The sequence below is a fragment of the Lepeophtheirus salmonis genome, chromosome 7 (genome assembly GCF_016086655.4).
Source record: "Lepeophtheirus salmonis chromosome 7, UVic_Lsal_1.4, whole genome shotgun sequence".
Taxonomy (NCBI): domain Eukaryota; kingdom Metazoa; phylum Arthropoda; class Copepoda; order Siphonostomatoida; family Caligidae; genus Lepeophtheirus; species Lepeophtheirus salmonis.
In genome coordinates, this window is record NC_052137.2 from 12388304 (window position 1) to 12410847 (window position 22544).

The 22544-nt window shown below is 29.9% G+C and overlaps 1 protein-coding gene across 1 annotated transcript in view; it reads right to left on the minus strand.

Moving 5' to 3' along the window:
* Positions 1 to 21988, minus strand: part of LOC121121796 (endothelin-converting enzyme homolog) — a 164296-nt gene extending 142308 nt beyond the window's left edge. The window contains exon 1 of the mRNA XM_040716769.2: positions 21083 to 21988. Within this exon, the coding sequence (XP_040572703.1) occupies positions 21083 to 21604 (522 nt within the window). The 5' untranslated portion in view covers positions 21605 to 21988. The remainder of the gene's footprint in view (positions 1 to 21082) is intronic.
* Between the last annotated feature and the right edge of the window lie 556 nt (positions 21989 to 22544).

The window sequence follows — 22544 nt, forward strand, 5'->3', positions numbered from 1 at the left end:
TTTTTGACCTTTTTTTACAAAATAAATCCTTAAAAAAATAAATTTTAGTTTTCAAAAATTACTGTAACCCCCCCTTCAACCCACATCCTGCAGACGCCCCTAACATAAGAATAACGCCGACCTATATTATTGCTAGAAACGCAGTTGGATTTGTGTTTATTTCCTTCTTTTACATCTGGCCGCAGCTAATATAATAGAGTGTCATGATAGGTAAGCTGTTTTCCTCTCAAACATCCTTCATATTGTCATGGTGATCACTTTAATTTTCGCTTTTTTATTTTATTTTTACAAACAGTAAATCCTTACGACTTACAACTATAAATATGGATATCAGTGCCTTGCTCCGGAATTATATTTGCAAGTCCTTGCTGGACTTGAAGTAAAATTTAGGATCGACATTGCAGTAATTTCTGCTTATATCATTGTTCTATACGGAATGGGACCAGTGTATTTTTATTTCTTCTCATGGCTGTTTGCAGCTTATCTAATAAAACCTCATGGCAGCCAAGCTGATGGCCTCTAAAGCATTTTTCAAATTGTAAGGGTGACTCCATTCATTTTCTTTATAACAAGCCGGTAGATTTGCATCTACAACCATATAAATAAGAAGAATGAATGACAACAAATAAACAAACAGCTTATCCGACAATGAAGAAGATGTTGAATTAAGCAAATATACAAAATATGCATTTAAAAGAAGAACGAAGAATAGAAAGAGGAGGGAAGGAGAAAGCTTTAATCATGGGTAAAACGTAAATTTATTTCTTTTGCAAAAAATAATAAAAATAAAAAGAATAGGAACGTTCAAGTCATTTCATGTCAATGGTTCATTATAATTAGTACTTTGCTTTTTTTTTTTTTTTTTGGGCTTTGTTTATAATTTTTTTTTCTCAAGGAGAAAGAAAATGAAATATAAAATTTTTACAATAAAACCTGAAGGAAGGCACTTCTTCTATGAGAAAATTGAAAGCAAAGGAATAGTTTATTTTATTTTAAAAAACTTGTTAAATACACTAAAATTATTATTTAAATATGTTGTGTACAAATTGTAACCAGTTCAAGCAAATTGTACAAATTCCAACCATAATATGAGATGAATAATTTTGAATCAAAGATTAACATTACTTGAGAACAAATAATATAAGACTTGAATATTTCATGGATGATCCAAATTTTAATGGTATAATTTTTGACTATTTTCATACAAATGACTAAAGTACAGTGTACGAAATTGAAATCGAAACAAGAATAAAGGGTTGAAAATGGAGAGTAAGGACTAGAATTACTAGTTTGAAATTTATACCGAGGTTTTGTGATTTTATGAAGAAAATTTGCAAGTAACTTTTTTTAATGTTTGGTTTCGATTTAAATCATGAAACAAACGAAACAACATACTGATTTTGTTCCACGCGGAAATAAGACCAGGAATAATGCCAATCAGTTGGAGTGTTCCCTCACCACTGTGTATGCGGTTAAGGACAGATTTGAGGCATTTGGGTCAAAATGAATAGTTAAAGACTAAAGTTTGGCCTGCATCCATGTGGCTCCCATTACCACTAGATCTAAATCCATTAGATTACAGCATATTGAAGGCTGTGGAGAGGGAAGGCTGTACAACCTCCCACAGGAATATGAATGACGTCGAGGCTTCTATCATTGCATCCTGGGAAAAAATGGATGAGGCCTACATGAGGGAGACTGGTCCTGTCTCTAGGAACTGTTTCGAGACTGTTATGGCAGATAGTGGGAATCATATGGCATAAATTATAACTTAATTTTATGATGATTTCATAAGTAAAATTTCAATTTTTTCTATCTGTTATTGTTCTTAAGATGTATGATCAACTATTGTCATATTAACATGTGTTCAGATGCACATGTATAAGTATTCTGTAGTACATTTTTTTTTGTTCAAATGCCCACAGTTATTATATTACTCATAAATACATATTATTCATATAATTTCAAACAATCAAAATGAAATGGTGGTATCAATTAATAGTTGGTAATTAGATTGATCAATGATGTAATTAATTAATGTATTTTAAGACGAAGAAATTATCAATTGTACAATTTGATTATATAAGTCGTAACTTGTACAAAACATATACACGTTTTTATGTATCTCAAATGAATGTGATAATTGTTAAACAAGAATCAATCAACTTTGCACATACGTACATTAAATATTTACGTTGCTATTGTTCTTGGAAAAATTAAAAATGTTTTGAGTAAGCCCCAATTGACCCTAAGATCGTTTTAACCTAAATAGTAATAATAAAGTTATGGCTTTTTCTCATGATTCCTTTTAATATATGTATATGTATATACTTAAAAAGACTCTTTTATTAAAAATAACTTATTAGTGATTATTTCTTACACTAATCTAAAGAGAAAAAAGTTCTTCACACATACAAAAATGATTTATTTTGGAATTGTATCAATTGTAAGCTCTCATCACCAAAAAGTCTATGATTTCCTAATAATTAAATGGGAAATTAAAAGTATATGATTATAGGGATTAAATTCTCTAATTTATTACTTTCCAAAATGTAAAGCACTCACTCTTTTAAAATGGATGGTAAAGACGCTCACAAGATTATATTTAGGATTTGATTTTTGGAATTTGTTAGAAAAAAAATTGAAAAATTTAATTTTTTGAAAAAAAATTATATTTAAAATATTAAATATCTTTGAAAGAAGTTTCGAAAATTCCTAGCTGTTCACACAAAAATTACCCCTATTTTCGCAATTTTTTATTTATTTAAGCAAAAAAATATCTAGTAAAAAGCAAAATTCTTTAATAAGTAGGGGGCTACAGCCCCTCCAGCCCACGCCCTGCAGATATCCCTGGTGGAGTAACTCTAGGAGAAAGAGGCGCAAAAATTTACTCAACATTTTTTTTACGGGGTGGGGGACTAGATTAATAATTAGCCAATATATTTTTTAAAAAAAACTAGATTAAAACCGAATATAGATAAGGCTGTACAAAATATCACCAGCCAGTATGCTTAAAAAAGAAACCGAACATCAAAATGGTAATCCTGAAAATTGGAGAATGTTTTGGAGGAGCTTAGTTGTCATGACATTTCAATAGATCAGTTGCGAGCAACTATAAAAGAAAGGATATAAACGCAAGTTCCATTCCATATTTAGCAAAGACGCCGGAGTTACTTCGATGCGGAACCTCATTTTTACACTGAGTCCAACAATGACTGACACTTTTAACTCCCCAACAAATACTCAGTGTTAATAATGATTACTTTATACTTAGATGTTATCCCGAAAAATAAGAACAAAATAATATTTAAATCAGCTTTGGAAAATAAACAAAAACACTGTTGAGGTTGCAATTAAAAAAAAAGCAAAATAATACATTAATTATTATAAGTCTTCCTCAAAGAACATGTTTTTAATATAAAAACAAAGTAGTATACTCAACACGATAAATAACAGCATTTCCATACAAAAATTACTATTTGGATAGGAGTGACTTATTTTTAGAATCAATGGGTACAAACTTAGGAGCTGTAGAAGTGATTTTTGAGGAACTAATTCGTCACTGCGGAGTAAAGACGTATTGGTTCTTAAAAATATCCTGAATTTCAGAATTTTTGAGTCTATCCGCATCATTTTGACTACCATTGTAGTAGAATTAGTTAAATTAGTTAAGTAAAACATAAATTATCATTCATATACAGGATATTAAGATCAAATCGAGGGAATTTTCAAAAATATTTAAATTGTGACTGAGACCACATTTTCGGGTGGATTTACTTGAAAATTAGCTTGAACTATATATACATGAATGCTGAAAATGAGCTCATTTGATTTATCTGCCTCCAGCATCTCTCACAGCCTGGATTCAGGCTCGAAAGGAGGAACAGGTACTGACGAGGTAGTTCCTCGGGATGTTGGTCATGGTCTCCTTAAGTGAGATAATTAGAGAGTCACAGACGGGATGAGATGTTCAATTATAATTTAGATTTAACATAGCCCCAGAAAAATTAATCCAGCAGATTAAGATCCAGACTGTTATATTTATTTCCCCAATGGATTCGAGTAATACTCAATCAGCCACTTAAACGACCTGACTGAGGCATAACAAGGTGCTGAGTTTTGTTGTCAGATCCAAGGAACTCATCTCATTTGAGACCTCCCGATTTTTAAATTCCATGTAGGTGTGGAAAAAAATCCTTGTTACTGCAAAACCCCGTTCCTCCTTTTTAAATTCAATTTTTTAATATCTGGAACAGCTAATGCCATGATGCAACAATGTTTCTGCCGTTTAAAAAAGGGACCCCATCAGACATATGCATGATAAAAAATCGCTGCCATACGCTAGCGCGGATTTTATCTTAACACCCTGTACATAGAATAATTTGACGTTAGTATAAATTTAAGCCTATTTCAAGTTTTTATTACACCTATAAAAATGATGATGTCACTAGTTGATATCTTTCTGGAACAGAGTAATCATGGCTTCAAAAGAAGTAAGCATCAAGATTATTCCAGAATGGAAATTACTAGCTATTCATTCAAAACAGTACATTGAATTATTATCATAATCATAAAATGGAGACATCGAATATTATTATGAGTCTTTGGTTCACTACATATATAAGTGCTAAATAATTATATATATAAAATGAATATGCCTTTTGTATGGGTATATAAAAATGGCTCAATATTGTTGATGCAATACTTTTTGTCTGTTGTAAATTTTGCTTAAATGTCCCAATGTGCATAGGTATATTGTATAAACAATATTTATATTTATACATATGCTAATTTTTTTATTTGAGGACTCTATACATTAATAGTGAAATGTAATAATACTTTTCACTTTTTTATATGTTTAAAATAACAATACAATTTGTAGAAATTTTTAATTATGGAATATGAATTCCATAGTATTCTATTTTTTCCTTCGTAAACAGGGGATTTATAAAGCATTATTTTTAAACAAATAAAAAACCTACCAAATTATAAAAATATTATTTAAAACATATATTTTGAGAAGACTGTATGATTAAAATTCCAACTCATATAGAGGGCGGGACCTCTATTTAACAAACAACACATTTAAAAAAAAATGGATTTACTCCTTAACTTATCATCCGATTTTAATAAAAACTAAGAGTGACAAATATGACAGTCACCTTTGAAAGATTCCGGAATTTCTCTCTGATCATGGATATCATCTCAAATTTTGTTTTTTAGGAGGATTTGCTGGTGTGTTGCTCAACTAGGCCTTGCAGAAAGAAGTACATAGGGTTGAAGGGGTCCGGTGAGCATGGAGGCCAAACAATGGATCCAACGAAGCACAAATAAAAAACCTTTTTGACCTCATCTTGTGATGAGCATGCTTTTCTGTTGATTCATAATCACCTTCAGAGTCTTCTAGTTCCTTCATGACACTCCAGGCTTAAGCAACTTTCAATCTTAACATTCTCTCGTCTGGTGCAGATCACAAAGAAAACATCCTGCCCTGTCCACGATTGTGGAATGAATACTTTGTTGAGGCAAAAAAATTTATTATTATCTGCCAAAATATCAAACAACATTGTACCTGACATAAGATGTGCAGCCGTCTAAACACAAAGTTCGTTTTTAAAGAACAGCTGGACGTCGTAGGTCTATGGTCGGCAAGGACTTTTTTAACAATAAGTTCATCCATGTATTATTTATAAGTGTAAAGAAATTAATTTATTTTTATGAAATAAAAATATTGACAGCTCTCTCATGTGATGGTCAAACAATTTTAGCATTGCGTGTAAAATGTTGAGTTTTGTTTATTTTTTTGATTGGGTACTTTATTTATTTGTGTAGATATATGTATGGCTGTATTAATTATCATCAAAGTAATTTAACGACGTGGATTTCCCTTTCGAATTTGATTTAAATCTATTGAAAAATTTCAAAACATGTTTGCAAGGTACAATTTTGACGAAAGCACAGTCCACAGAAATACTGCATTTGATTTTCTAAATGAGCTTCATTTTTTAGCAAGTGTTTTGTAATAATTTTTTTCTTCTTTTAGTTTTTTCATTGGTTTAATCAAAACTTCAGCTTATTTGTCAGGTCCTAATTTTGAAGATGTATTTTTAAAGGAGTTTTATTTTTATTTATTGTTTTATTTTATTTATGTAAAGTTTTGAGTTTTCTTAACGTTTCAAGTCACTTGTAAAAAAAGATATACCTACTTATCAAAATAAATATGCAGATATTTCACCCAAAATGGCAGCTTTACCTTGTCATTCAACTCGAAAAATTCAATATCCCGTATATTTATTATAATAATCGCATTTCTTAATTCATTTTGCCACCACTAACCTAATGAAAAACCGTGGAGGAAAAGTTAAATTTGGATTAAAAATGTTTTTTGTATTTCTTTTTAATTTCCGGGAGTTTTCTTTGAAAAAAAAAATTCTTTTTTTCTCTTTTTATGGTTTTTTTTATATTTTCTTTATGCCTCTCTCTCTTTTGCCTTCTTACAAACTACACATGTATATGCACATAGGTATCATTAATTAAATTTAAAAATACGTATAGTGAATGGTGAGAGTAAGTACCATTGTACATATATGTAAATATATGTACATGTATGATTATTAATACATACTTTTACTATTTTGACTTAAAGCCCTCCTGAAACACCTTCATACACATTCTTATTTAATATTTTTGTGAAGACATAAATATGCATGAGGAATATATTTATTTAAAAAAAGAGTATATATATTTATATTTTGTTAAAACTCTCGCTCAGGAGTTAAATGCACTGAATTTAATTTAATTACATATAAATGTAGAAATATTCATTATATATACAGCGTGCGGCCGTTGTTTACTGTGAGCACATGCGCTGATAGTACGATGTTGTTTTGGCGGCTAGCGTTAAACATCAGTTAAAAAACCGGCATCGATCAACAAAGTATTTATTCCACAGTCGTAGGAAAGGAAATCTGTGCAGGACGAGACAATTTGCGATTGCAATCATATTAAACATGGATAGGTACTTTGTTTGGAGAGTCAGGAAGTAACTTGAAGTGTCTTGAGGTTATTAAGGCTCCATACCAGACTAAAAAGAAAACGCTGAACTGGTTGCCATATTATTTTTTTGACTTTATTGGACACAGTCCTCCAACCTTACCGGACTTTAACCCTTCTGTGACTTCTTTTGTAAGGCGCAGCTGAAGGAAATACCAATAGATCCTTTTGTGACACAAAATCTGAGCTCATGTCCAGGATCTAGGAGGAATTTTGGAATATGCCAAAGGAGACTATTAGGATTTGCTCTCGTTTACAATGGAGAGTTTAGGCCGTTGACACCAAAGGAGATTATATCAATTAAATAGTAATAATTTATTTTTTATTCAGCTTTCATGAGGCATTTTTAAATATTTAAATCAGATGACTAGCTTAGGAGAAAATCCATTTTGGAGTGACATCAGGTTGGCTGTTAAATAGAGATTTCACCCTGTATGTAGAGGGTTGGGACTTCCAACTTGTGTCAACATTAAAAATGAGGAAAACTAGCACAACTTTTTGGCAAATCTTTATATTTTCATACCTTATTAAAAAACTAGCGAGAAGGTTACACCATACTCAATCAATTATATTTCAATATAGTTGCTCTTAGCCTCAATAATTCTCTTTATGTGGTTCCTAAAGCAGCTGCAAGATACCTGCATCTAAACTATATTTAACCTGCTGTACTGCTCCTTGATGGTGTTGATGGTTTGTCGTCGTAGACATGTCTATTGGTGCTTGTCTTTAAAATACCAAAAGTCAATTTGGTTTTCGAAGATTTTTCATTTTTACATAATTTGGTAACATAATCTTCTGTGTTCGGCTCCCTGCCCCTAAAATTAACATTTTATAATAATTCATGCGTTGACTCTATGGTAGTGAATATTTACTAAATTAATTAGTATCGTTGTCTAAAATGTCCCGGCTTAATGAAGAAAACACGGTTTTTTTTCTTGTTCAAAATTGGGTTTTACTAAATTATTACTACTATTAGTTAGTTTATTCCTTTTAGGGAGCGGAGTCCTCATATCATTAACATTTTTCATCACTTTGCTTAGCTTGAACAGTATTTAATCCCATCAAGAATCAGTGTAAAATCATAAAACACGAAATTGTTTTGATGCACTGTTTTGAAAATAAAACTTGGGACAATAACTTACAAGCTAAAGAACAGATTGTCGTCACCATAGATATAAAGCCACACAATTTGAAGGCATATTTCTCATCTAGGATGAATAGTCACTTTCTATGGAAATAATATTTATTGATAACTAATTGACGATTAAAGAAAATATCTATATAACTAACTTATTGAATCAAACAGTAATAGTTTTAAAGAGAGGTTGTGTAACTTTCTTTGATTCAGAGTAGAATTGAGGATGGGCGTTGAGGGTAATTCTTGCCTATTTCTTTGGAAGATACGGAGTGAGATTAGTCTATATTTCCTTCCTCTTCTAACCAAACGTCATGATAGCTATTCTGCTCATTCCTAAACATTCTGCAATTTGTCAGGATTACCACGTTGTTTTCAATTTCCTTTTTTTTACTGAACGTAAATCCTTACAATTTACAACCCTATATGTGTAGCTATGAGTGATTATGTAAAGCAAAAGCTATAAGTCTTAATGTTCTAAGTTAATAGGGATCTATTACACCTTGAATTCGAATTATAATTTTTTTGAGCTTGCGTACCCATCCATTACAGAATCATTACATATGCACAAGTAATCTCTACAACTCTGTTGATTCCATGACATAATATTTGCAATAAACACATACAAATAATCTTAATGGTTTTGCAAATAAGAAAAGTAAGACGGAATAATAGCAGAAACAAAAAATGGCAAAGAAGAAAAGTATAAATCTCTCTATTTCCCACACAGTGTTAAGTATTTCTGTGTGTGTTTGTTTCCTTTCCCAATACCTTTTTAAGTTGTTTTTAAAGGAATGAAAGGAGGTCAGGAGCCTACTTATCTCTGTTACCGAATAGATTAAAGAACGAAAAGAAAAAGAAAGAACAAATATCTTTATAGTTTAATTTAAAGGATCTCAATGCTTATACTTTTATATTCATTTACAAGGATCGTCTGAAATTATGGACAAAGAAGCATCTATGTTCAATATAGAAATAGGTATTGTTGAGGTCCCTCAAAACAAACGTAGTATTGAAAATAACCAAGAAAATGAGTATTGTATTGTTTTTAGGTATGTTCATTCATAAATACAATATATACCCCATTATTTCATTGACTTGTTTCGGTTATTATTCTAATTTCTGGGATGGATGTCGATATTTATAAAATGTATAGAGCCTTTTTAATTTACAAGAAATGACAACATAACTTTAAAAAAAAATTGTTTTATTAAATAGAGATAAATTATTTTTCCTAACGATAGATTTATTAATGTGTATCTCGCGTTGTATAAATGCAATCGGTTCGCTTTGGATGGCCAATTGTCGAAAATACGTATAAAATAATGGAAATCGTCGAGTCCGACCGTCGTGTAAGCATTGTTTTTTTAAATACAACGAGATAAACATAAATAGAAACAATATTAAAAAAGAATAATAAAAATAAGTTTTGTCGATTGTCACGTGCAACTTGCAGCATCTCCGAATAATTTAACAAAATAGTTTTTTTATATAAAAATGTAAGATAATTAGATTAAAAAAACCAATTTAACTCAGACTCACTTGAGAAAAATTACTCCAAGTATGTATGTTTTTTTGCTAACATCAAAATATAAGTTTTCTTTTTTTTTACTTGATTGGTATAAATATATATTTGATTGGCAAATTTTAGTCATTTATGGGCTTTATTTTCTAATACTTGAAATAAAACACTTGATTGATAAGACATTATTGCCTCCAATTTGGCCTTTTCAATAAAATATTTTTTTCTCTAATTATGGACTTTAAGTGTGCAATTAGAGACTTTTTCAAAGGTTTAATCACAATAATTTAATTTTATTACGTAGAAATGGAAGATAATTATGAATTAGTTGAAGAATACATATTAATTTTAACAAAAAACATCTTGCACAAAAAACATGAAAAAGAAAAATGTCTAATATTATTATTGTAAAGGGAGCGGGGATCAAATTGTCGCCAAAATATTTTTCTACAAAAAACAACACAAAATATACATTTTTTAACTTTTTTTATTGAAAATCAAAACTATGACGAGCATATAGGTATAGAGTAGCCATTCATTTGATATAATCACCGTTGGCATCAATACGGCCTCTGAACCGGCCGCAGGCTCTTCTGACCATCTCATTGTCCATGTTGCCGAATACCTCCTTGATGGAGTCCATCAGGCTGGCCTTGGTGCTATGGGGTTGTCTGTTGGTATGTTTCTCGACATAGCCCCAGACAAAATAGTCCAAAGGATTAAGGTTGGGAGAGTTAGGAGCCCACAAATCCTTGGTTACGACGTCATAACAGTTTTCGGTTAACCACTGCATGGAGATTTTGGACACATGGCAGGGTGCTGAGTCCTGTTGCCACACCCAGGGCCTGTCATGGCAGCCCAGATCCCTCGCCATGGCCTTCATGGACCTGGTAGGGTCATCCTCAACCATCTTGATTCCTTGTAGACAAAGTCGGTGTCCCTGACCTTCCTGTCGGAGCCCTCCTCCTTGGGTGCCCTCTTTATGGTGGCATCAACATTCCAGGTGTCCTCTAGCTTCTTATGATACGCTGAACAGTCTGTAAATTCACTCCTAAGGTTCAAGCAATCGTTGAGTTGGAGATTTCACCTCCATTATTAACCAATGCCATGACTACGGCGGACCTCGAAAGCTCCTCGTTCCACTTATAGCTCTTTATCTCCACATATGATGACGGCATGATGCTAACTGAACTACGTATCGTCAACTGACAAGAATAGCTTTCCTATTTGGTAACCGGTTTTTATTTGATAATGTCGTCTTCAAGTTATCAAGGTTTAAATTAGGCAACAATTTGATCCCCGCTCCCTGTATATATATATACTCCTCAATATTTCAAAGGATATTTCAGTAAAGGATAGGGTTTGTATTCAATATCTAGCATGAGTTGAAATACGCTACAATATTTAATATAGTTCAGAGCCTCCATTTGATATACAGGGTGCGCCAACATGACTTCCATTTTTATCATGCGTGGCAATCAGCCTGTAGAAGTAGTAGCTGGGTAGATGCGATTTCATTCTAGAGACCAGATTCTAAAGTTTTTTTTAGAAATACAGTCAATCACTCTCATGTGTTCAGAAACGATCTTTTGTCTTCGAAAAAAACATATTACCGAAAAATAGTTTGACATAGTATTTAATCAAATTAAACTAATTGCAATTTAGCTCTCCTGTTTTAATCGTCTAATTTATGAAAATCAGTTTTGTTTTTAATCTACAAAAAATGGTTCTTGCAATTTATTTTCATGCTTTGAAATTTGCATAATTCTTTGAGCACAATTTTGTCTAAAGATTAGGCGTCATTACTTAAATCAGTGAGTTTGTCCAAATCAAGTAATTCAAACCACATTCATTCCGCAAAAAAACAACAACAACATTTTTAAGGCTTTTGCAGAGTTTCCAATTACCTTATCAACTAATCATCCATAATTATTCAATAAGATATGATGCCAATTAAATTTTGTATTTTTCTGTATAAATAAATATCCCTTAAAAGTTCAATTTGTGATTCCAACAAGAGAGTAGTCAAAATAATTTGTTGATAGAAATTGGCGATAAGACGTCGAATAATACTCAGAAGCAACTCGGACTCATTTTTCAGACAAATAACTCTAATTTGTTTTTGTGTTGAGGGGGCTCACATATGTATATATAAATTAAATATCTATAAAATATGTATATTATATGTTTACTTATAAATAAAGATTAATTATTCAGTCCTCTAATTCAATCTTAGATAGTAATATGTATTGTACAAAACAAATATATCAAACAAAAAATCCAATTCGAGAAAATGAACAAGTAATTCAAAAAATATACGCTTAATACACGGTGCTAAAAGAGTATATTTAAGTATTTACTCACTACTTTTTTATTACTAAAATATCCATAATGCAAGTACAATTAGAGCAATGTTGTTCAAATACTGTTGAAACAAGTACTTCTAATCTACAATACTTAATTTAATACAAATTATTTTATTCGATTAACTCGATAGTTTTAAATTAACCATACGAATTAATAATTTTTTCCCGACATTTTAACTGAATTTCAAATCAAAACGTATCCTTGAATGACTTTTTTCGCGCGATTGACAGTTAATTTCTTGTTCAAATAAATAAAATGAAAATAAAAATATCTTGCAATACCAAAATCCGAACCTTTGTCATTACGGCACAGTATATTTGAGTGCAACTTATTTATTAAATGTTGGAATATAAGATTCTGAGAGTCTCAAAATGCTCATTTTAGTATATAAATAACATTGTCTAACATTGAACCATGTTGAAAAATATTTACAGCCCTAAAGTTTTTTTGTAGAAAAAAATGCATTTTTTGCTTGGGTAGCATATATATTGTACACATTACAGCTCCTTGCTAAATATCAAAAATATATAAACAAAATTTCCATAAACACAGAAAGATACGTGTAGTGAGACACTAAGGATCTCGTATTTCGAATATTTAAAAATAAAGTCTACCTTAATGTATAGTTACATAAAAGAAGTAATTATTTAACACCACAAATATAGCTTTCATTTTTTAATCTCTTTATATCAGATGTATATTCAAGTAGCATGAGTAGAGAAAAAAGCCTCTCTTCCACTATTTTCTTAATTCAGTCCGTAAATAATTCTATTTTTTCCCCTGCACAAACGTTTATTTTACAGTTCTTCCATTTTCCTTGTCTTACTACACAATTACTACATATTAAAAGAACGCAAATATAATTGTGTGTACATAGTATACATCGCATAGTACTTAACATTATATGTTCATAAAATTAGCAATAATGATAAATTATACAGAAAATCAAAAAAAAAAAAAAATTAAAAATTGCTTCATTCCGAATGGTCAGAAAATACCTCATAGCATAGTAGTAAGTGAAAGAAAGATATATATATATATATAATTAAAATATGATGTCATTGAATTACAGAATTGTATATAATACAAAGTATTCGAAATGAAAATCGGGGTGAGGAGGGGTTTCTATGTATTCATGAACACCCTTTACAAGAATAACTATGAGCATACAATAAATTATTAGTATGTAAAACGGGGATATTGCATAAGGTTGCCACGCACCTCATATTTTCTCTTTCTATCTCGAAATTGGAGGCAGTAACAGGGGATAGTTGAAATTCAATTATTGCAATCATTTAATAGTTGGGAAATAGCTTCGTCAAGCGAAGAATATATTATTGGAGTAGGAGGAGAGGGATATCGACTCAATCGATCACAATTGCTCGAATAAGTGGCCACGTAGAATTAGACAATCATTGGAGTTTGTAAGGTATATTTCTATAAATGAATGGTTATAATAATTTTCTGTTCCAGGAGTGAATTGATTTGATGACATACAAGTTCCTCTTTTATTTGAGACAAACTTTCAACCTCCTCTTTACTTTCATGATCCTCCAAAGTGCTAATTGTCCCAATATCTCGAAAAAGTCGAGATCCCTCTCGTTCTAATATATTACCTTAATATTAAAAGGTTCAACTATCTGCTGTTGATGTCTCCAATTTCGAGATAGAAGGATAAAATATAACATACAGGCAAACTTTTAAAATGTACCGATATTAAGCAACATGATAATATTAATTTACAGATATACCTCTTATGTCCATATCAATCTTTAGAAAATATAGTAATTCCTTGAATTTCGTACAACGTTCGTGTCAGAGAGGGTATTCAAAATGTCACCTCAATGTGGGTTCAACTAATATAGGTTTTTTGGGAAGGGAAAAGTATGATATTTTAATAGTTTTTTCCATCCCCACATCGGTTGTATGTTTTTTTTTCATAATCACATTCAATTGCAGCCAAGTATCTATCAATAATTGAAAATTGACATCGTATGGGTAAAATTTATCTTTCTATTCTTTTAATTGTGTATGCATTGTTCTAAAGAATAAAAATATACTTAATTTATGGATGGTCGAGATTAATACATTTATTTATTTTTTCGACAATAAATGAATTTTCAACTAGTTTGTCAAATTATAGTAAAAATGTTGATTTGTATCAGTAATCATTGGTCACTTTGGAAGTTTATCGATTATTCTCATACTGTCTATTATTAATGTTGTAAAGATACCAAAGCTTGTCTAATGGTTTTGGCTAAAAATATACGAGAAAAATTTGACTAAGAACAGTTAACATTTATTTAAAACGACATATAGAATTTTTGGTTTGGACATGAGATAATTCATGAATTAGAAGGCATTTTTTTTTTTATAAAGAACAGTTTTCATTCTTGGTTGTTTGATAAAGGAAAACATAATATTCATTGAGGTGGAGGTTCAGAAATTTGAGGGGTTGCGTTATTAACGGATCAATTTTTTATGGATTATCAGTAATTTTGCTGCGAACATTTTCACCTCTGGTAATTTCATCTCTTAGAGATTTTGTCAAATGACATATTGTCGTCTCTTTATGTTTGTATATCATTATTCTTTATTTCTTCAATATTTATTTAATCTTGATCTTCTAGTTAATAGCTGGTATACAACAATTAAAATAAATGTAAAGTTGGGACCTATCTTATTCGTAGACATGATCTTAGTTGAGGCTTGAAGAAATGAAAAAAACTGCATCGATAGAAAGAAATGTAAATAAATGTAAAGTTAGAACCTATCTTATTCATAGACATGATCTTAGTTGAGGCTTGAAGAAATGAAAAAAACTGCATCGATAGAAAGAAATGCCTCATTGTCGTAACTCAAAAATTACGAATATTTGTGTTATTGCCTATATGTCATCCTATAAGTTTAGTATTTTATGTTAATATTTAAAAACAGAAAAATTTAGACTAATGAAATGAATTTCTCAGATTCATTATACTGTAAAAATTTTGAAAACACGATTATTATTAATGAAATAGTGGAATTTCCAAACTTAGTACTTTAAAGTAAATATTTAACTTACGACAATATGGCTCTCAACCGTCGAAATACAATTGCCATAGTAAATAATATAGGTAAAATTCGAACATATAAAATAAAACCATACAAAAAAATGAATATGTCATTCACTAAAATAACCAGAGCCAAAAATAGTCGTGTCAAAATTACATAGAACCGTTTTCATGGAGTAGCGGCGATGGAAGTATTGGTTCTAGTACCAATTTAGTATCGTAACGTTTTAAAGGTGTCAGTAGGTACTGTAACACAAGAGAAAAAACTTCTTAACCAATCATTGACATGCTTCAAAAATTACTCGTTGTTTTAAACACTCCTTAACAAATTGCATCGCAATTACTTTATAAAAACACAATGGAACAGTATTTTCACCCGCCGGCAAGAACCCACATTTACTAATGTTATTTCAGCCATAGAAAACGAATATGACTATTAAAATTTTTAATCGCTGTTGGTTTGGCCTTTAAGGCCTTTTCTAAAAAATCTCGCTTTTTGAGTATAATTTCGATTCAGAGCCACATTTTGAAATGAAATAACTATTTAGATGAACACTTAAGGTAATAAGTACTGATAAAAAATATTTTAACAATAAGTTATCTTGAATACATTTCCTATAAAATGTGTTTAATCAAACAAAAATCCAGTAAAATGAAGGATCATGTATAATAATGGTCACAGATTATAATCTTTGACCCTTACTTTAATGATACATCTAGTTTTTTGAATATCATTAAAAGTTTGAAGCTTTTTACTTTGAGCTTACTTTGCTACATATAAATTTTACATTTTATTTGTTTTTACCATAGGAGTATCTGTACATACACAATGTATATATTACATAGTAACCTTGATACTCAACGAGTCAAAATGACTATCACACCCAATTTTGCCTTCTATGCATGTCGTTTATACATTAAAATACAAAACATTAATGTACATTCATCGAAAGAAAGGACGGGGAAGGAAGGGGAAAATGTCAGTTTTTGTGCATTTTCTGTTTTTATTCAGTAAAACATATTTCATTTATTTGTCAATGTATGAAATGAAGAAATATCATATGGCATGAAATAATAATCAAACTTTTACTAATGATTTTCAACTTTTTGTTTCCCTTAATGGATTTTAACATGAGATTTAGTTCTCCTTTTCTTCAACCTTTCATAACTCGATTACATTTGGAGGGTATTCAATAATATAAGAAATTATATTGCTGTCCTTCTAAGTCAAAATAAAACTTCCTTTCTCTTCCCGCCAAAAACCCACACGAGATATGCTAAGTTATAAAAATTACTTAGTTTTAAATACAGTCGTATCTCCATTAAAAATACTTTTACATCTTGTGGTTAAAACAATAAATAATTGTATTTAATAGATAACATAAATCTTAAAGTCGTCACTATAATCCCTAAATTTTTTAATGTAGATAAAACAACAATATTTACATCTCTTGTACAAATATAGCAATTAATGTTACCATTACCTTATTGAAACACTTACCAGTAAACTAAATCATAGCACAATAAAGATTCTGTCATAAAAGTAAATTAATAAATTATACAAGAAATTGTAAGATTACGAGACCATGCTAATCGATTAAAATTAGGGAAGATGAAAAAAGCATGGAATGCATTGTTTAAAATAAAAATATACAAGATAAAAATCCCTTAAATATATATTTTATATGAATTAAAGTCTTATTAACGGAGACTCTAAACTACGTTTTATGATACGTAATAATAATTATCATTTTCTTCCTCATTTTAATTTTTGTGTAGGGTACTTCATTAGTTCCTGAGTAAATAACAATATACATGTGTTCATATTTATCAACTCCAACAACGAATATTTAAAAAAAAGGAAAAAAAAAAAGAGATTAAAGAGGAGTGGGCAATTTCTTATTAAGTTTCTATTCTGATAATAATTTATTAATTTACAAATGATCTATCTTCCAAAGTCTACAAATTTAATAATATTTTCTTCAAAACTATTTTACATGAAAGTATAAAACATAATGATAATAAGGTATTGTAATACTTGTTCACTAACACTAAAATATTATTTAAAATGGGATTTTTACTGAAAAAAATACAATTGAGCAATAAAAAAAGAAAAAGCAGGTGGTACTCCTTTAAAAAATTTCTTCATTATTTAATAGGTTGTCGTTGCTTTAAAAAATTCGAAATTTTTATGATAACAAAACCAAATCGATATTTGGCTTAGAAAAAAAAAATATTATTCTTGAAAGTTGTGTCATTTCACTTATTTTTTAAACCAAAGAATTTAAATTCGCCCTATAAATATTTATTATATTTTCAAAATGTCATTATTTCATTAAATATACATTGATTTTTTTACTTTTTCTTCTAAAAATTGTTTTAATAATTCTCAAAAGAAATATATATTTAAGTCAATAATAATGTTCTTAGTTTTCTTTACAAAAGTAATTTTTTTTTTTAACACCATAAGTTTTTCTTTTAAAAATACGTATTTCAATTTTACCTTTCGACTTCTTTAAATTATATCCTTTTTATAATATTGCTTGAAAATATGATTGTATATAGGCAAATATTTATCTCCTTGTCAAAAAAAATGTTTTTAAAATATTTAAATTTTCCGTTGTGTGCTGATTTTTCTTCATATACGTAAAACATTATTACTAGGAACTACATATTTACTTTTAAATTACAAATAAATATATCTTTGAATATTTTCTAGAAACATATATTTATTTTATGTACTTATTTTGGTTGTAAATATTTTGAAATTAAAAAATTCCGTGTATCAGTGTGTCTTATGCCTATTTTGCAGAGTGTGCTTTCTGAACCAATTCTGTTATTTGAAAGTAATTTTGAGGATTTGAAAATTCCGTGGATGCATATAGATTGGCAATAAAAGAAAATTTATCTCATTAATAACCCCAGGTAGGGGATGGGTCACTCCAAAGCAAATCAATTATTTAAAAAACAGCACCATCTTCGATTTAATTTAAATTTGACACATATCTTAATGTTAGTTAAAAACTCGAAAATCCAAAATTTCAGTCTTTTTTGTCATCAAATTCAGGATTTAGAGGCTTTTAAAGTTTCGGCCCTGATGCCACCTCCCCATATTTAAATCATTGTATATTGATTGATTTTTTTTTTTTGCTTAGTTTTTAGCAAGTAGTAATTAAGTGGAATTGAATGTCTCTCTAAAAACTTATTGTATATGTTTATGATATATTACAAATTAGCATATAAAAAATTGAGTGAAACTTTGCGATGATATGAGTGAAAACTCATTTTTATGGCTTATACAATAAAATACAACAAAAATATATATCAAATTGTTTTTTAAATTAGATCGATATCTTTAAAGACATTCAAAATACAACAATTTAAAAATAGGATAAGTGGCGTTCAGGCCAAATCTTTAGAAGCCTTTAAATGCTGAACTGGAGGACAAAAAAGGGTAATTTTTTTAGTTTTGAGGTTTTACCTAATATCCTAATATGTGCAAATTTTTGAAAATAAATCAATGATGGTGCCTTGAATAATGGTCTTTTTTCTATTGATTTCACTTGGAATAACACGGGTCGTAAAATTCACAAATAATATATTTGAATATCAATTTTTCAATAAATTATGTGATTGCAAAGCCGATTACGCTCAGCCAAAAAATGGAGTTATTAAACGAAAATTTGTCAAGTTATTTTTTTTCATGACCCCGTAATTCATCATCTATTTCTACTTCTTACACATGTATGACCAACCATCTGTGTGTGGTTATAACTCAATATATCGACTTACATATACATTAAGTAGGAAAAAGAGTCTTTGATGTTACACAAGAAATTATTTCTGTGTGTAGAGATATTTATTATCTTTCAAAAAACTTAGTTATTTAAAAAAATAAACCTCCGTAAAAACAATTATACTTCAGTTTATATATTTGATGTATTTATAATACAAAGTTTGGAGTCTATTTGAAGAGCTGTAAATTATTATTCGGAAACTTATACTCAAACACATATAGATACAAAATAATAGATATATCACCCATCATGTAATTCTACCAATTAGACTAGTAAAAAATATGACCTATGCCGTATGCAAACTTTTTTTAGTTGGAGCCTGAATAACAGTATTTTTTTTTTGTAGAAATTTTATCATTGTTATTTAATTATTTCGAAGGGAACATCAAAGTATAAGCTGAGAGTGTTTATGAAAGACGGAAGATTTGTTAGATAGTTATAAGGGTTATTCCTTGTTGGACTCGGCATATATTTGAGGATCGAAATTAGGGTAATTCGTGCCTGTGTAATTGCAAGATAAGGAGTGGTATTTCTATTTTCTTATAGCTACCTGTATCTAAGCTTATCAAATATCCTTACAACTAAGCTGCTCTCCTCTCTAACATTTTCTTCAAATTGATAGTCTTAACATTTTAATTTTTGGGTTTTTAAGCAAACTGGCAGATGATATATTATTTAAATCTAATTCAAATAGTTAATTTTAATCTTTATGTCATTATTAAGAGTGTTTAAAGGATACTTTCATATAAAATGTCTCATTTAATATTAAATTCGAGCCTAAAGAACAGTATTTTTTTTAATTTCCAAAGCTCTTATAATAGTGTTTTAATTATTTATAAACGAACATCCCAGTTTAGATTATGTGGTGTGTTTATGAAAGATTTGTAAGGAAGTTATAAGAGTTAATTCTTGTTGAACTCTGAGTATAATTGTGGATCCACAATTGGGTAATTCATGCCTATGACTTTGCAAGATAAGGAATGTGGTTTGTATTCATCTCCTTTCTTTCATAGCTACCTGTAGCTTATTTAATCAAATATCATGACAGCTAAGCTGTTTTTCTCTCTAACTTTCTTCAAATTCACGTTACCTTTTTAATTTTTTTAGCAAACATAGAGATTATATTTTTACAAATCTAATACAAATAGTTTATTTTGATCTCTCTGTTTTTATTATCAGTTTTTGAAGGTTTTTTTTATTTTTTTTTTTTGCTAAAATATCATTAAATATTAAAGCAGTAATAATTGTAGAAATATTGAGTATTAAGTGTTATGATTGTCGGGGTTTGATGATTGACAAGTGATTTCCATATAAACAAATCATAAATAACTAATTAGGGATATTATTACTTCATTGGGTTAAATATTTTATGGAAATATCTTCGTATATTATACCAAGATTTTTAGTAGTGCCAAAGTATGTATAAACATAAATATGTGTACCTAAGTCCATTTCCTCTTAAAAATATATATTTATAACGCTCACAAAATACACCTATAAAATGAAATTTGGAACTGATAAAAGACATTAAAACTATATTATGTATTTCTGTTCCATGGATCTATATGATATATATAAACATATAGAATAGAATATCATACATTGAGTGTACATTTTTGAATGATGCTCTTTTTTTTGGACTCTAGGTAAATAATAAATATTAAGCCAATAAAAATATTTCTTTACTAATGAATATTTTTCATATCCTGATGTTTTTTGTCAGTAAATAAATGATTTTATGATTATGTATATTATTATTTCTGTATTTCAGACAGATGCTCTAGGAAAAGAGGGTGACGGGGGGAGGCTTATCCCTGAGGCATAGTAACAAATAATCTATAAAAAAATCAATGCTGTTTTTAATGATACATGTTTTTATCCTATGCAAACCAATATTTAGTAGTTTTTAATGAAGAATTATTGGACTATTTTTGTATTATTGTTTTTTTTCAAATGATGTTTTTTTTGTTCATTGAATCAAGTTATTTAATTTTTGTGGTTACTCTTGTGTGTGTGTGTTTTTTCCCCCTCTTCTTCACTTTACATGTTATTTGAGCATCTACAATACACAGATGATCCAATAATGCACAAAGCAAATACTGCTTTACCATCTACTGTATATTTTTTTATTTAAGTAAAAAAAGATTCAACATACGTCATTTGAAGAGAGGGATGTAGTCAGCTTTGTAGTGCTTGCCGTTGTATCACCCAAACTCAATCCGATATTCCGAGGGGATCCTCCAAAATGTAGAAAAGAGACAAGACAGGCAATGAAGCCTACGACCAAAAGAGCCGTAAGAAGAAGTAAAAACACTGTTTTTTCCAAGCAGCTTCTCCGCCTCTCCACCTCAACGTGATGTGTCCGAGAGGAGTTATTACGTGGAAAACGAAGCTTGATAGGATTGTTGAGCGGAGAGGTTGCAGAGGATGATGAGGGTAGGATTTCTCCGTAGTAAGACACGGTTGGTAAGGAGTCATCTGCACAGCGTCTACGACTACATGAATGTCGAAGCGGGAGTGTTTGTGTGGTGAGTGTGGGGGATGTCATGACAGCTACAGAAGTTTGACTCACATACACGGGTATACGCGGGGATCTTCGTCGCTCTAATGAATCTGAGGGATGAGAAGGAGGACTACAACGACAAATGTATAAATTGTGCTCACAAACACTCTGCATCCTCCTATTGGCTATTACTTCCCTTTGATTTTCTTGTTTGTTGATGTATGTTCTGTTGTTTTTATTATTATTATTATTATTACAATATCGTTGTTCCTCCCTTCTCTATGTATTGTACATATTAGTAGGATTGAGAGATTCTGTCTTTGTTTCGCCCAGTCTTCTTCTACGCCTGTTTGTCGTACTATGTATAATAGTCCTTATTGTCGTTAAGTCTATGTACACTCAATTATTATAGCACATCTCCAAGAGAAAATTATTCATGATTGATTTAGAGCTCAATTCTACTTGACTACGTCTAAGACTACAGCTAATAATAAGAGGAGAAAAACACAACCTTCCGTCCTTCCTTCTTCAATACACACTAGAGAAACCATCGTAACTAAACAAAAATTCATTTTTCCACGTCGTCTCTCTCTCTCTCTCTTTCTCCAACTCTTTCTCTTCTCTCCTTACTTTAAAGAATTAACAAAAAACAATAACATAACTCAAGTTATGATTTTAAAGTCATCCACAAAAAAAAAAAAAAAAAAAAAACTACATATAATTTCTTTCATTGATAGATCTTTTCTTTGAGTGATCCCTCTTCATATTTCATTTTTTAACTCTTTAAATGTACACCAAGGAGGAGAGAAAACTCTGCAACTGGGATTAATTACATGTAATTGAGAATTTGCGTGACAAAATATAAACATGAGCAATCAAAAATATGTATAACGAGTTAGACATTTACTTATTATTTGTATGTGAATATTCTCAATCAATTCCTGAAATTAGGGGATCCAACGTACTATGGCTCATCGAAAAGGAAGAGGAGTTGGAAAGGATGGCAACTTCAAATTTTACTTTTATGATAAGAACATTGAAGATTTAGAGACATCAGTTCACAGAAGCCCGGAAGATTTTTCTTTATTCATTCCACCTAATTTTTTCGTGTTAC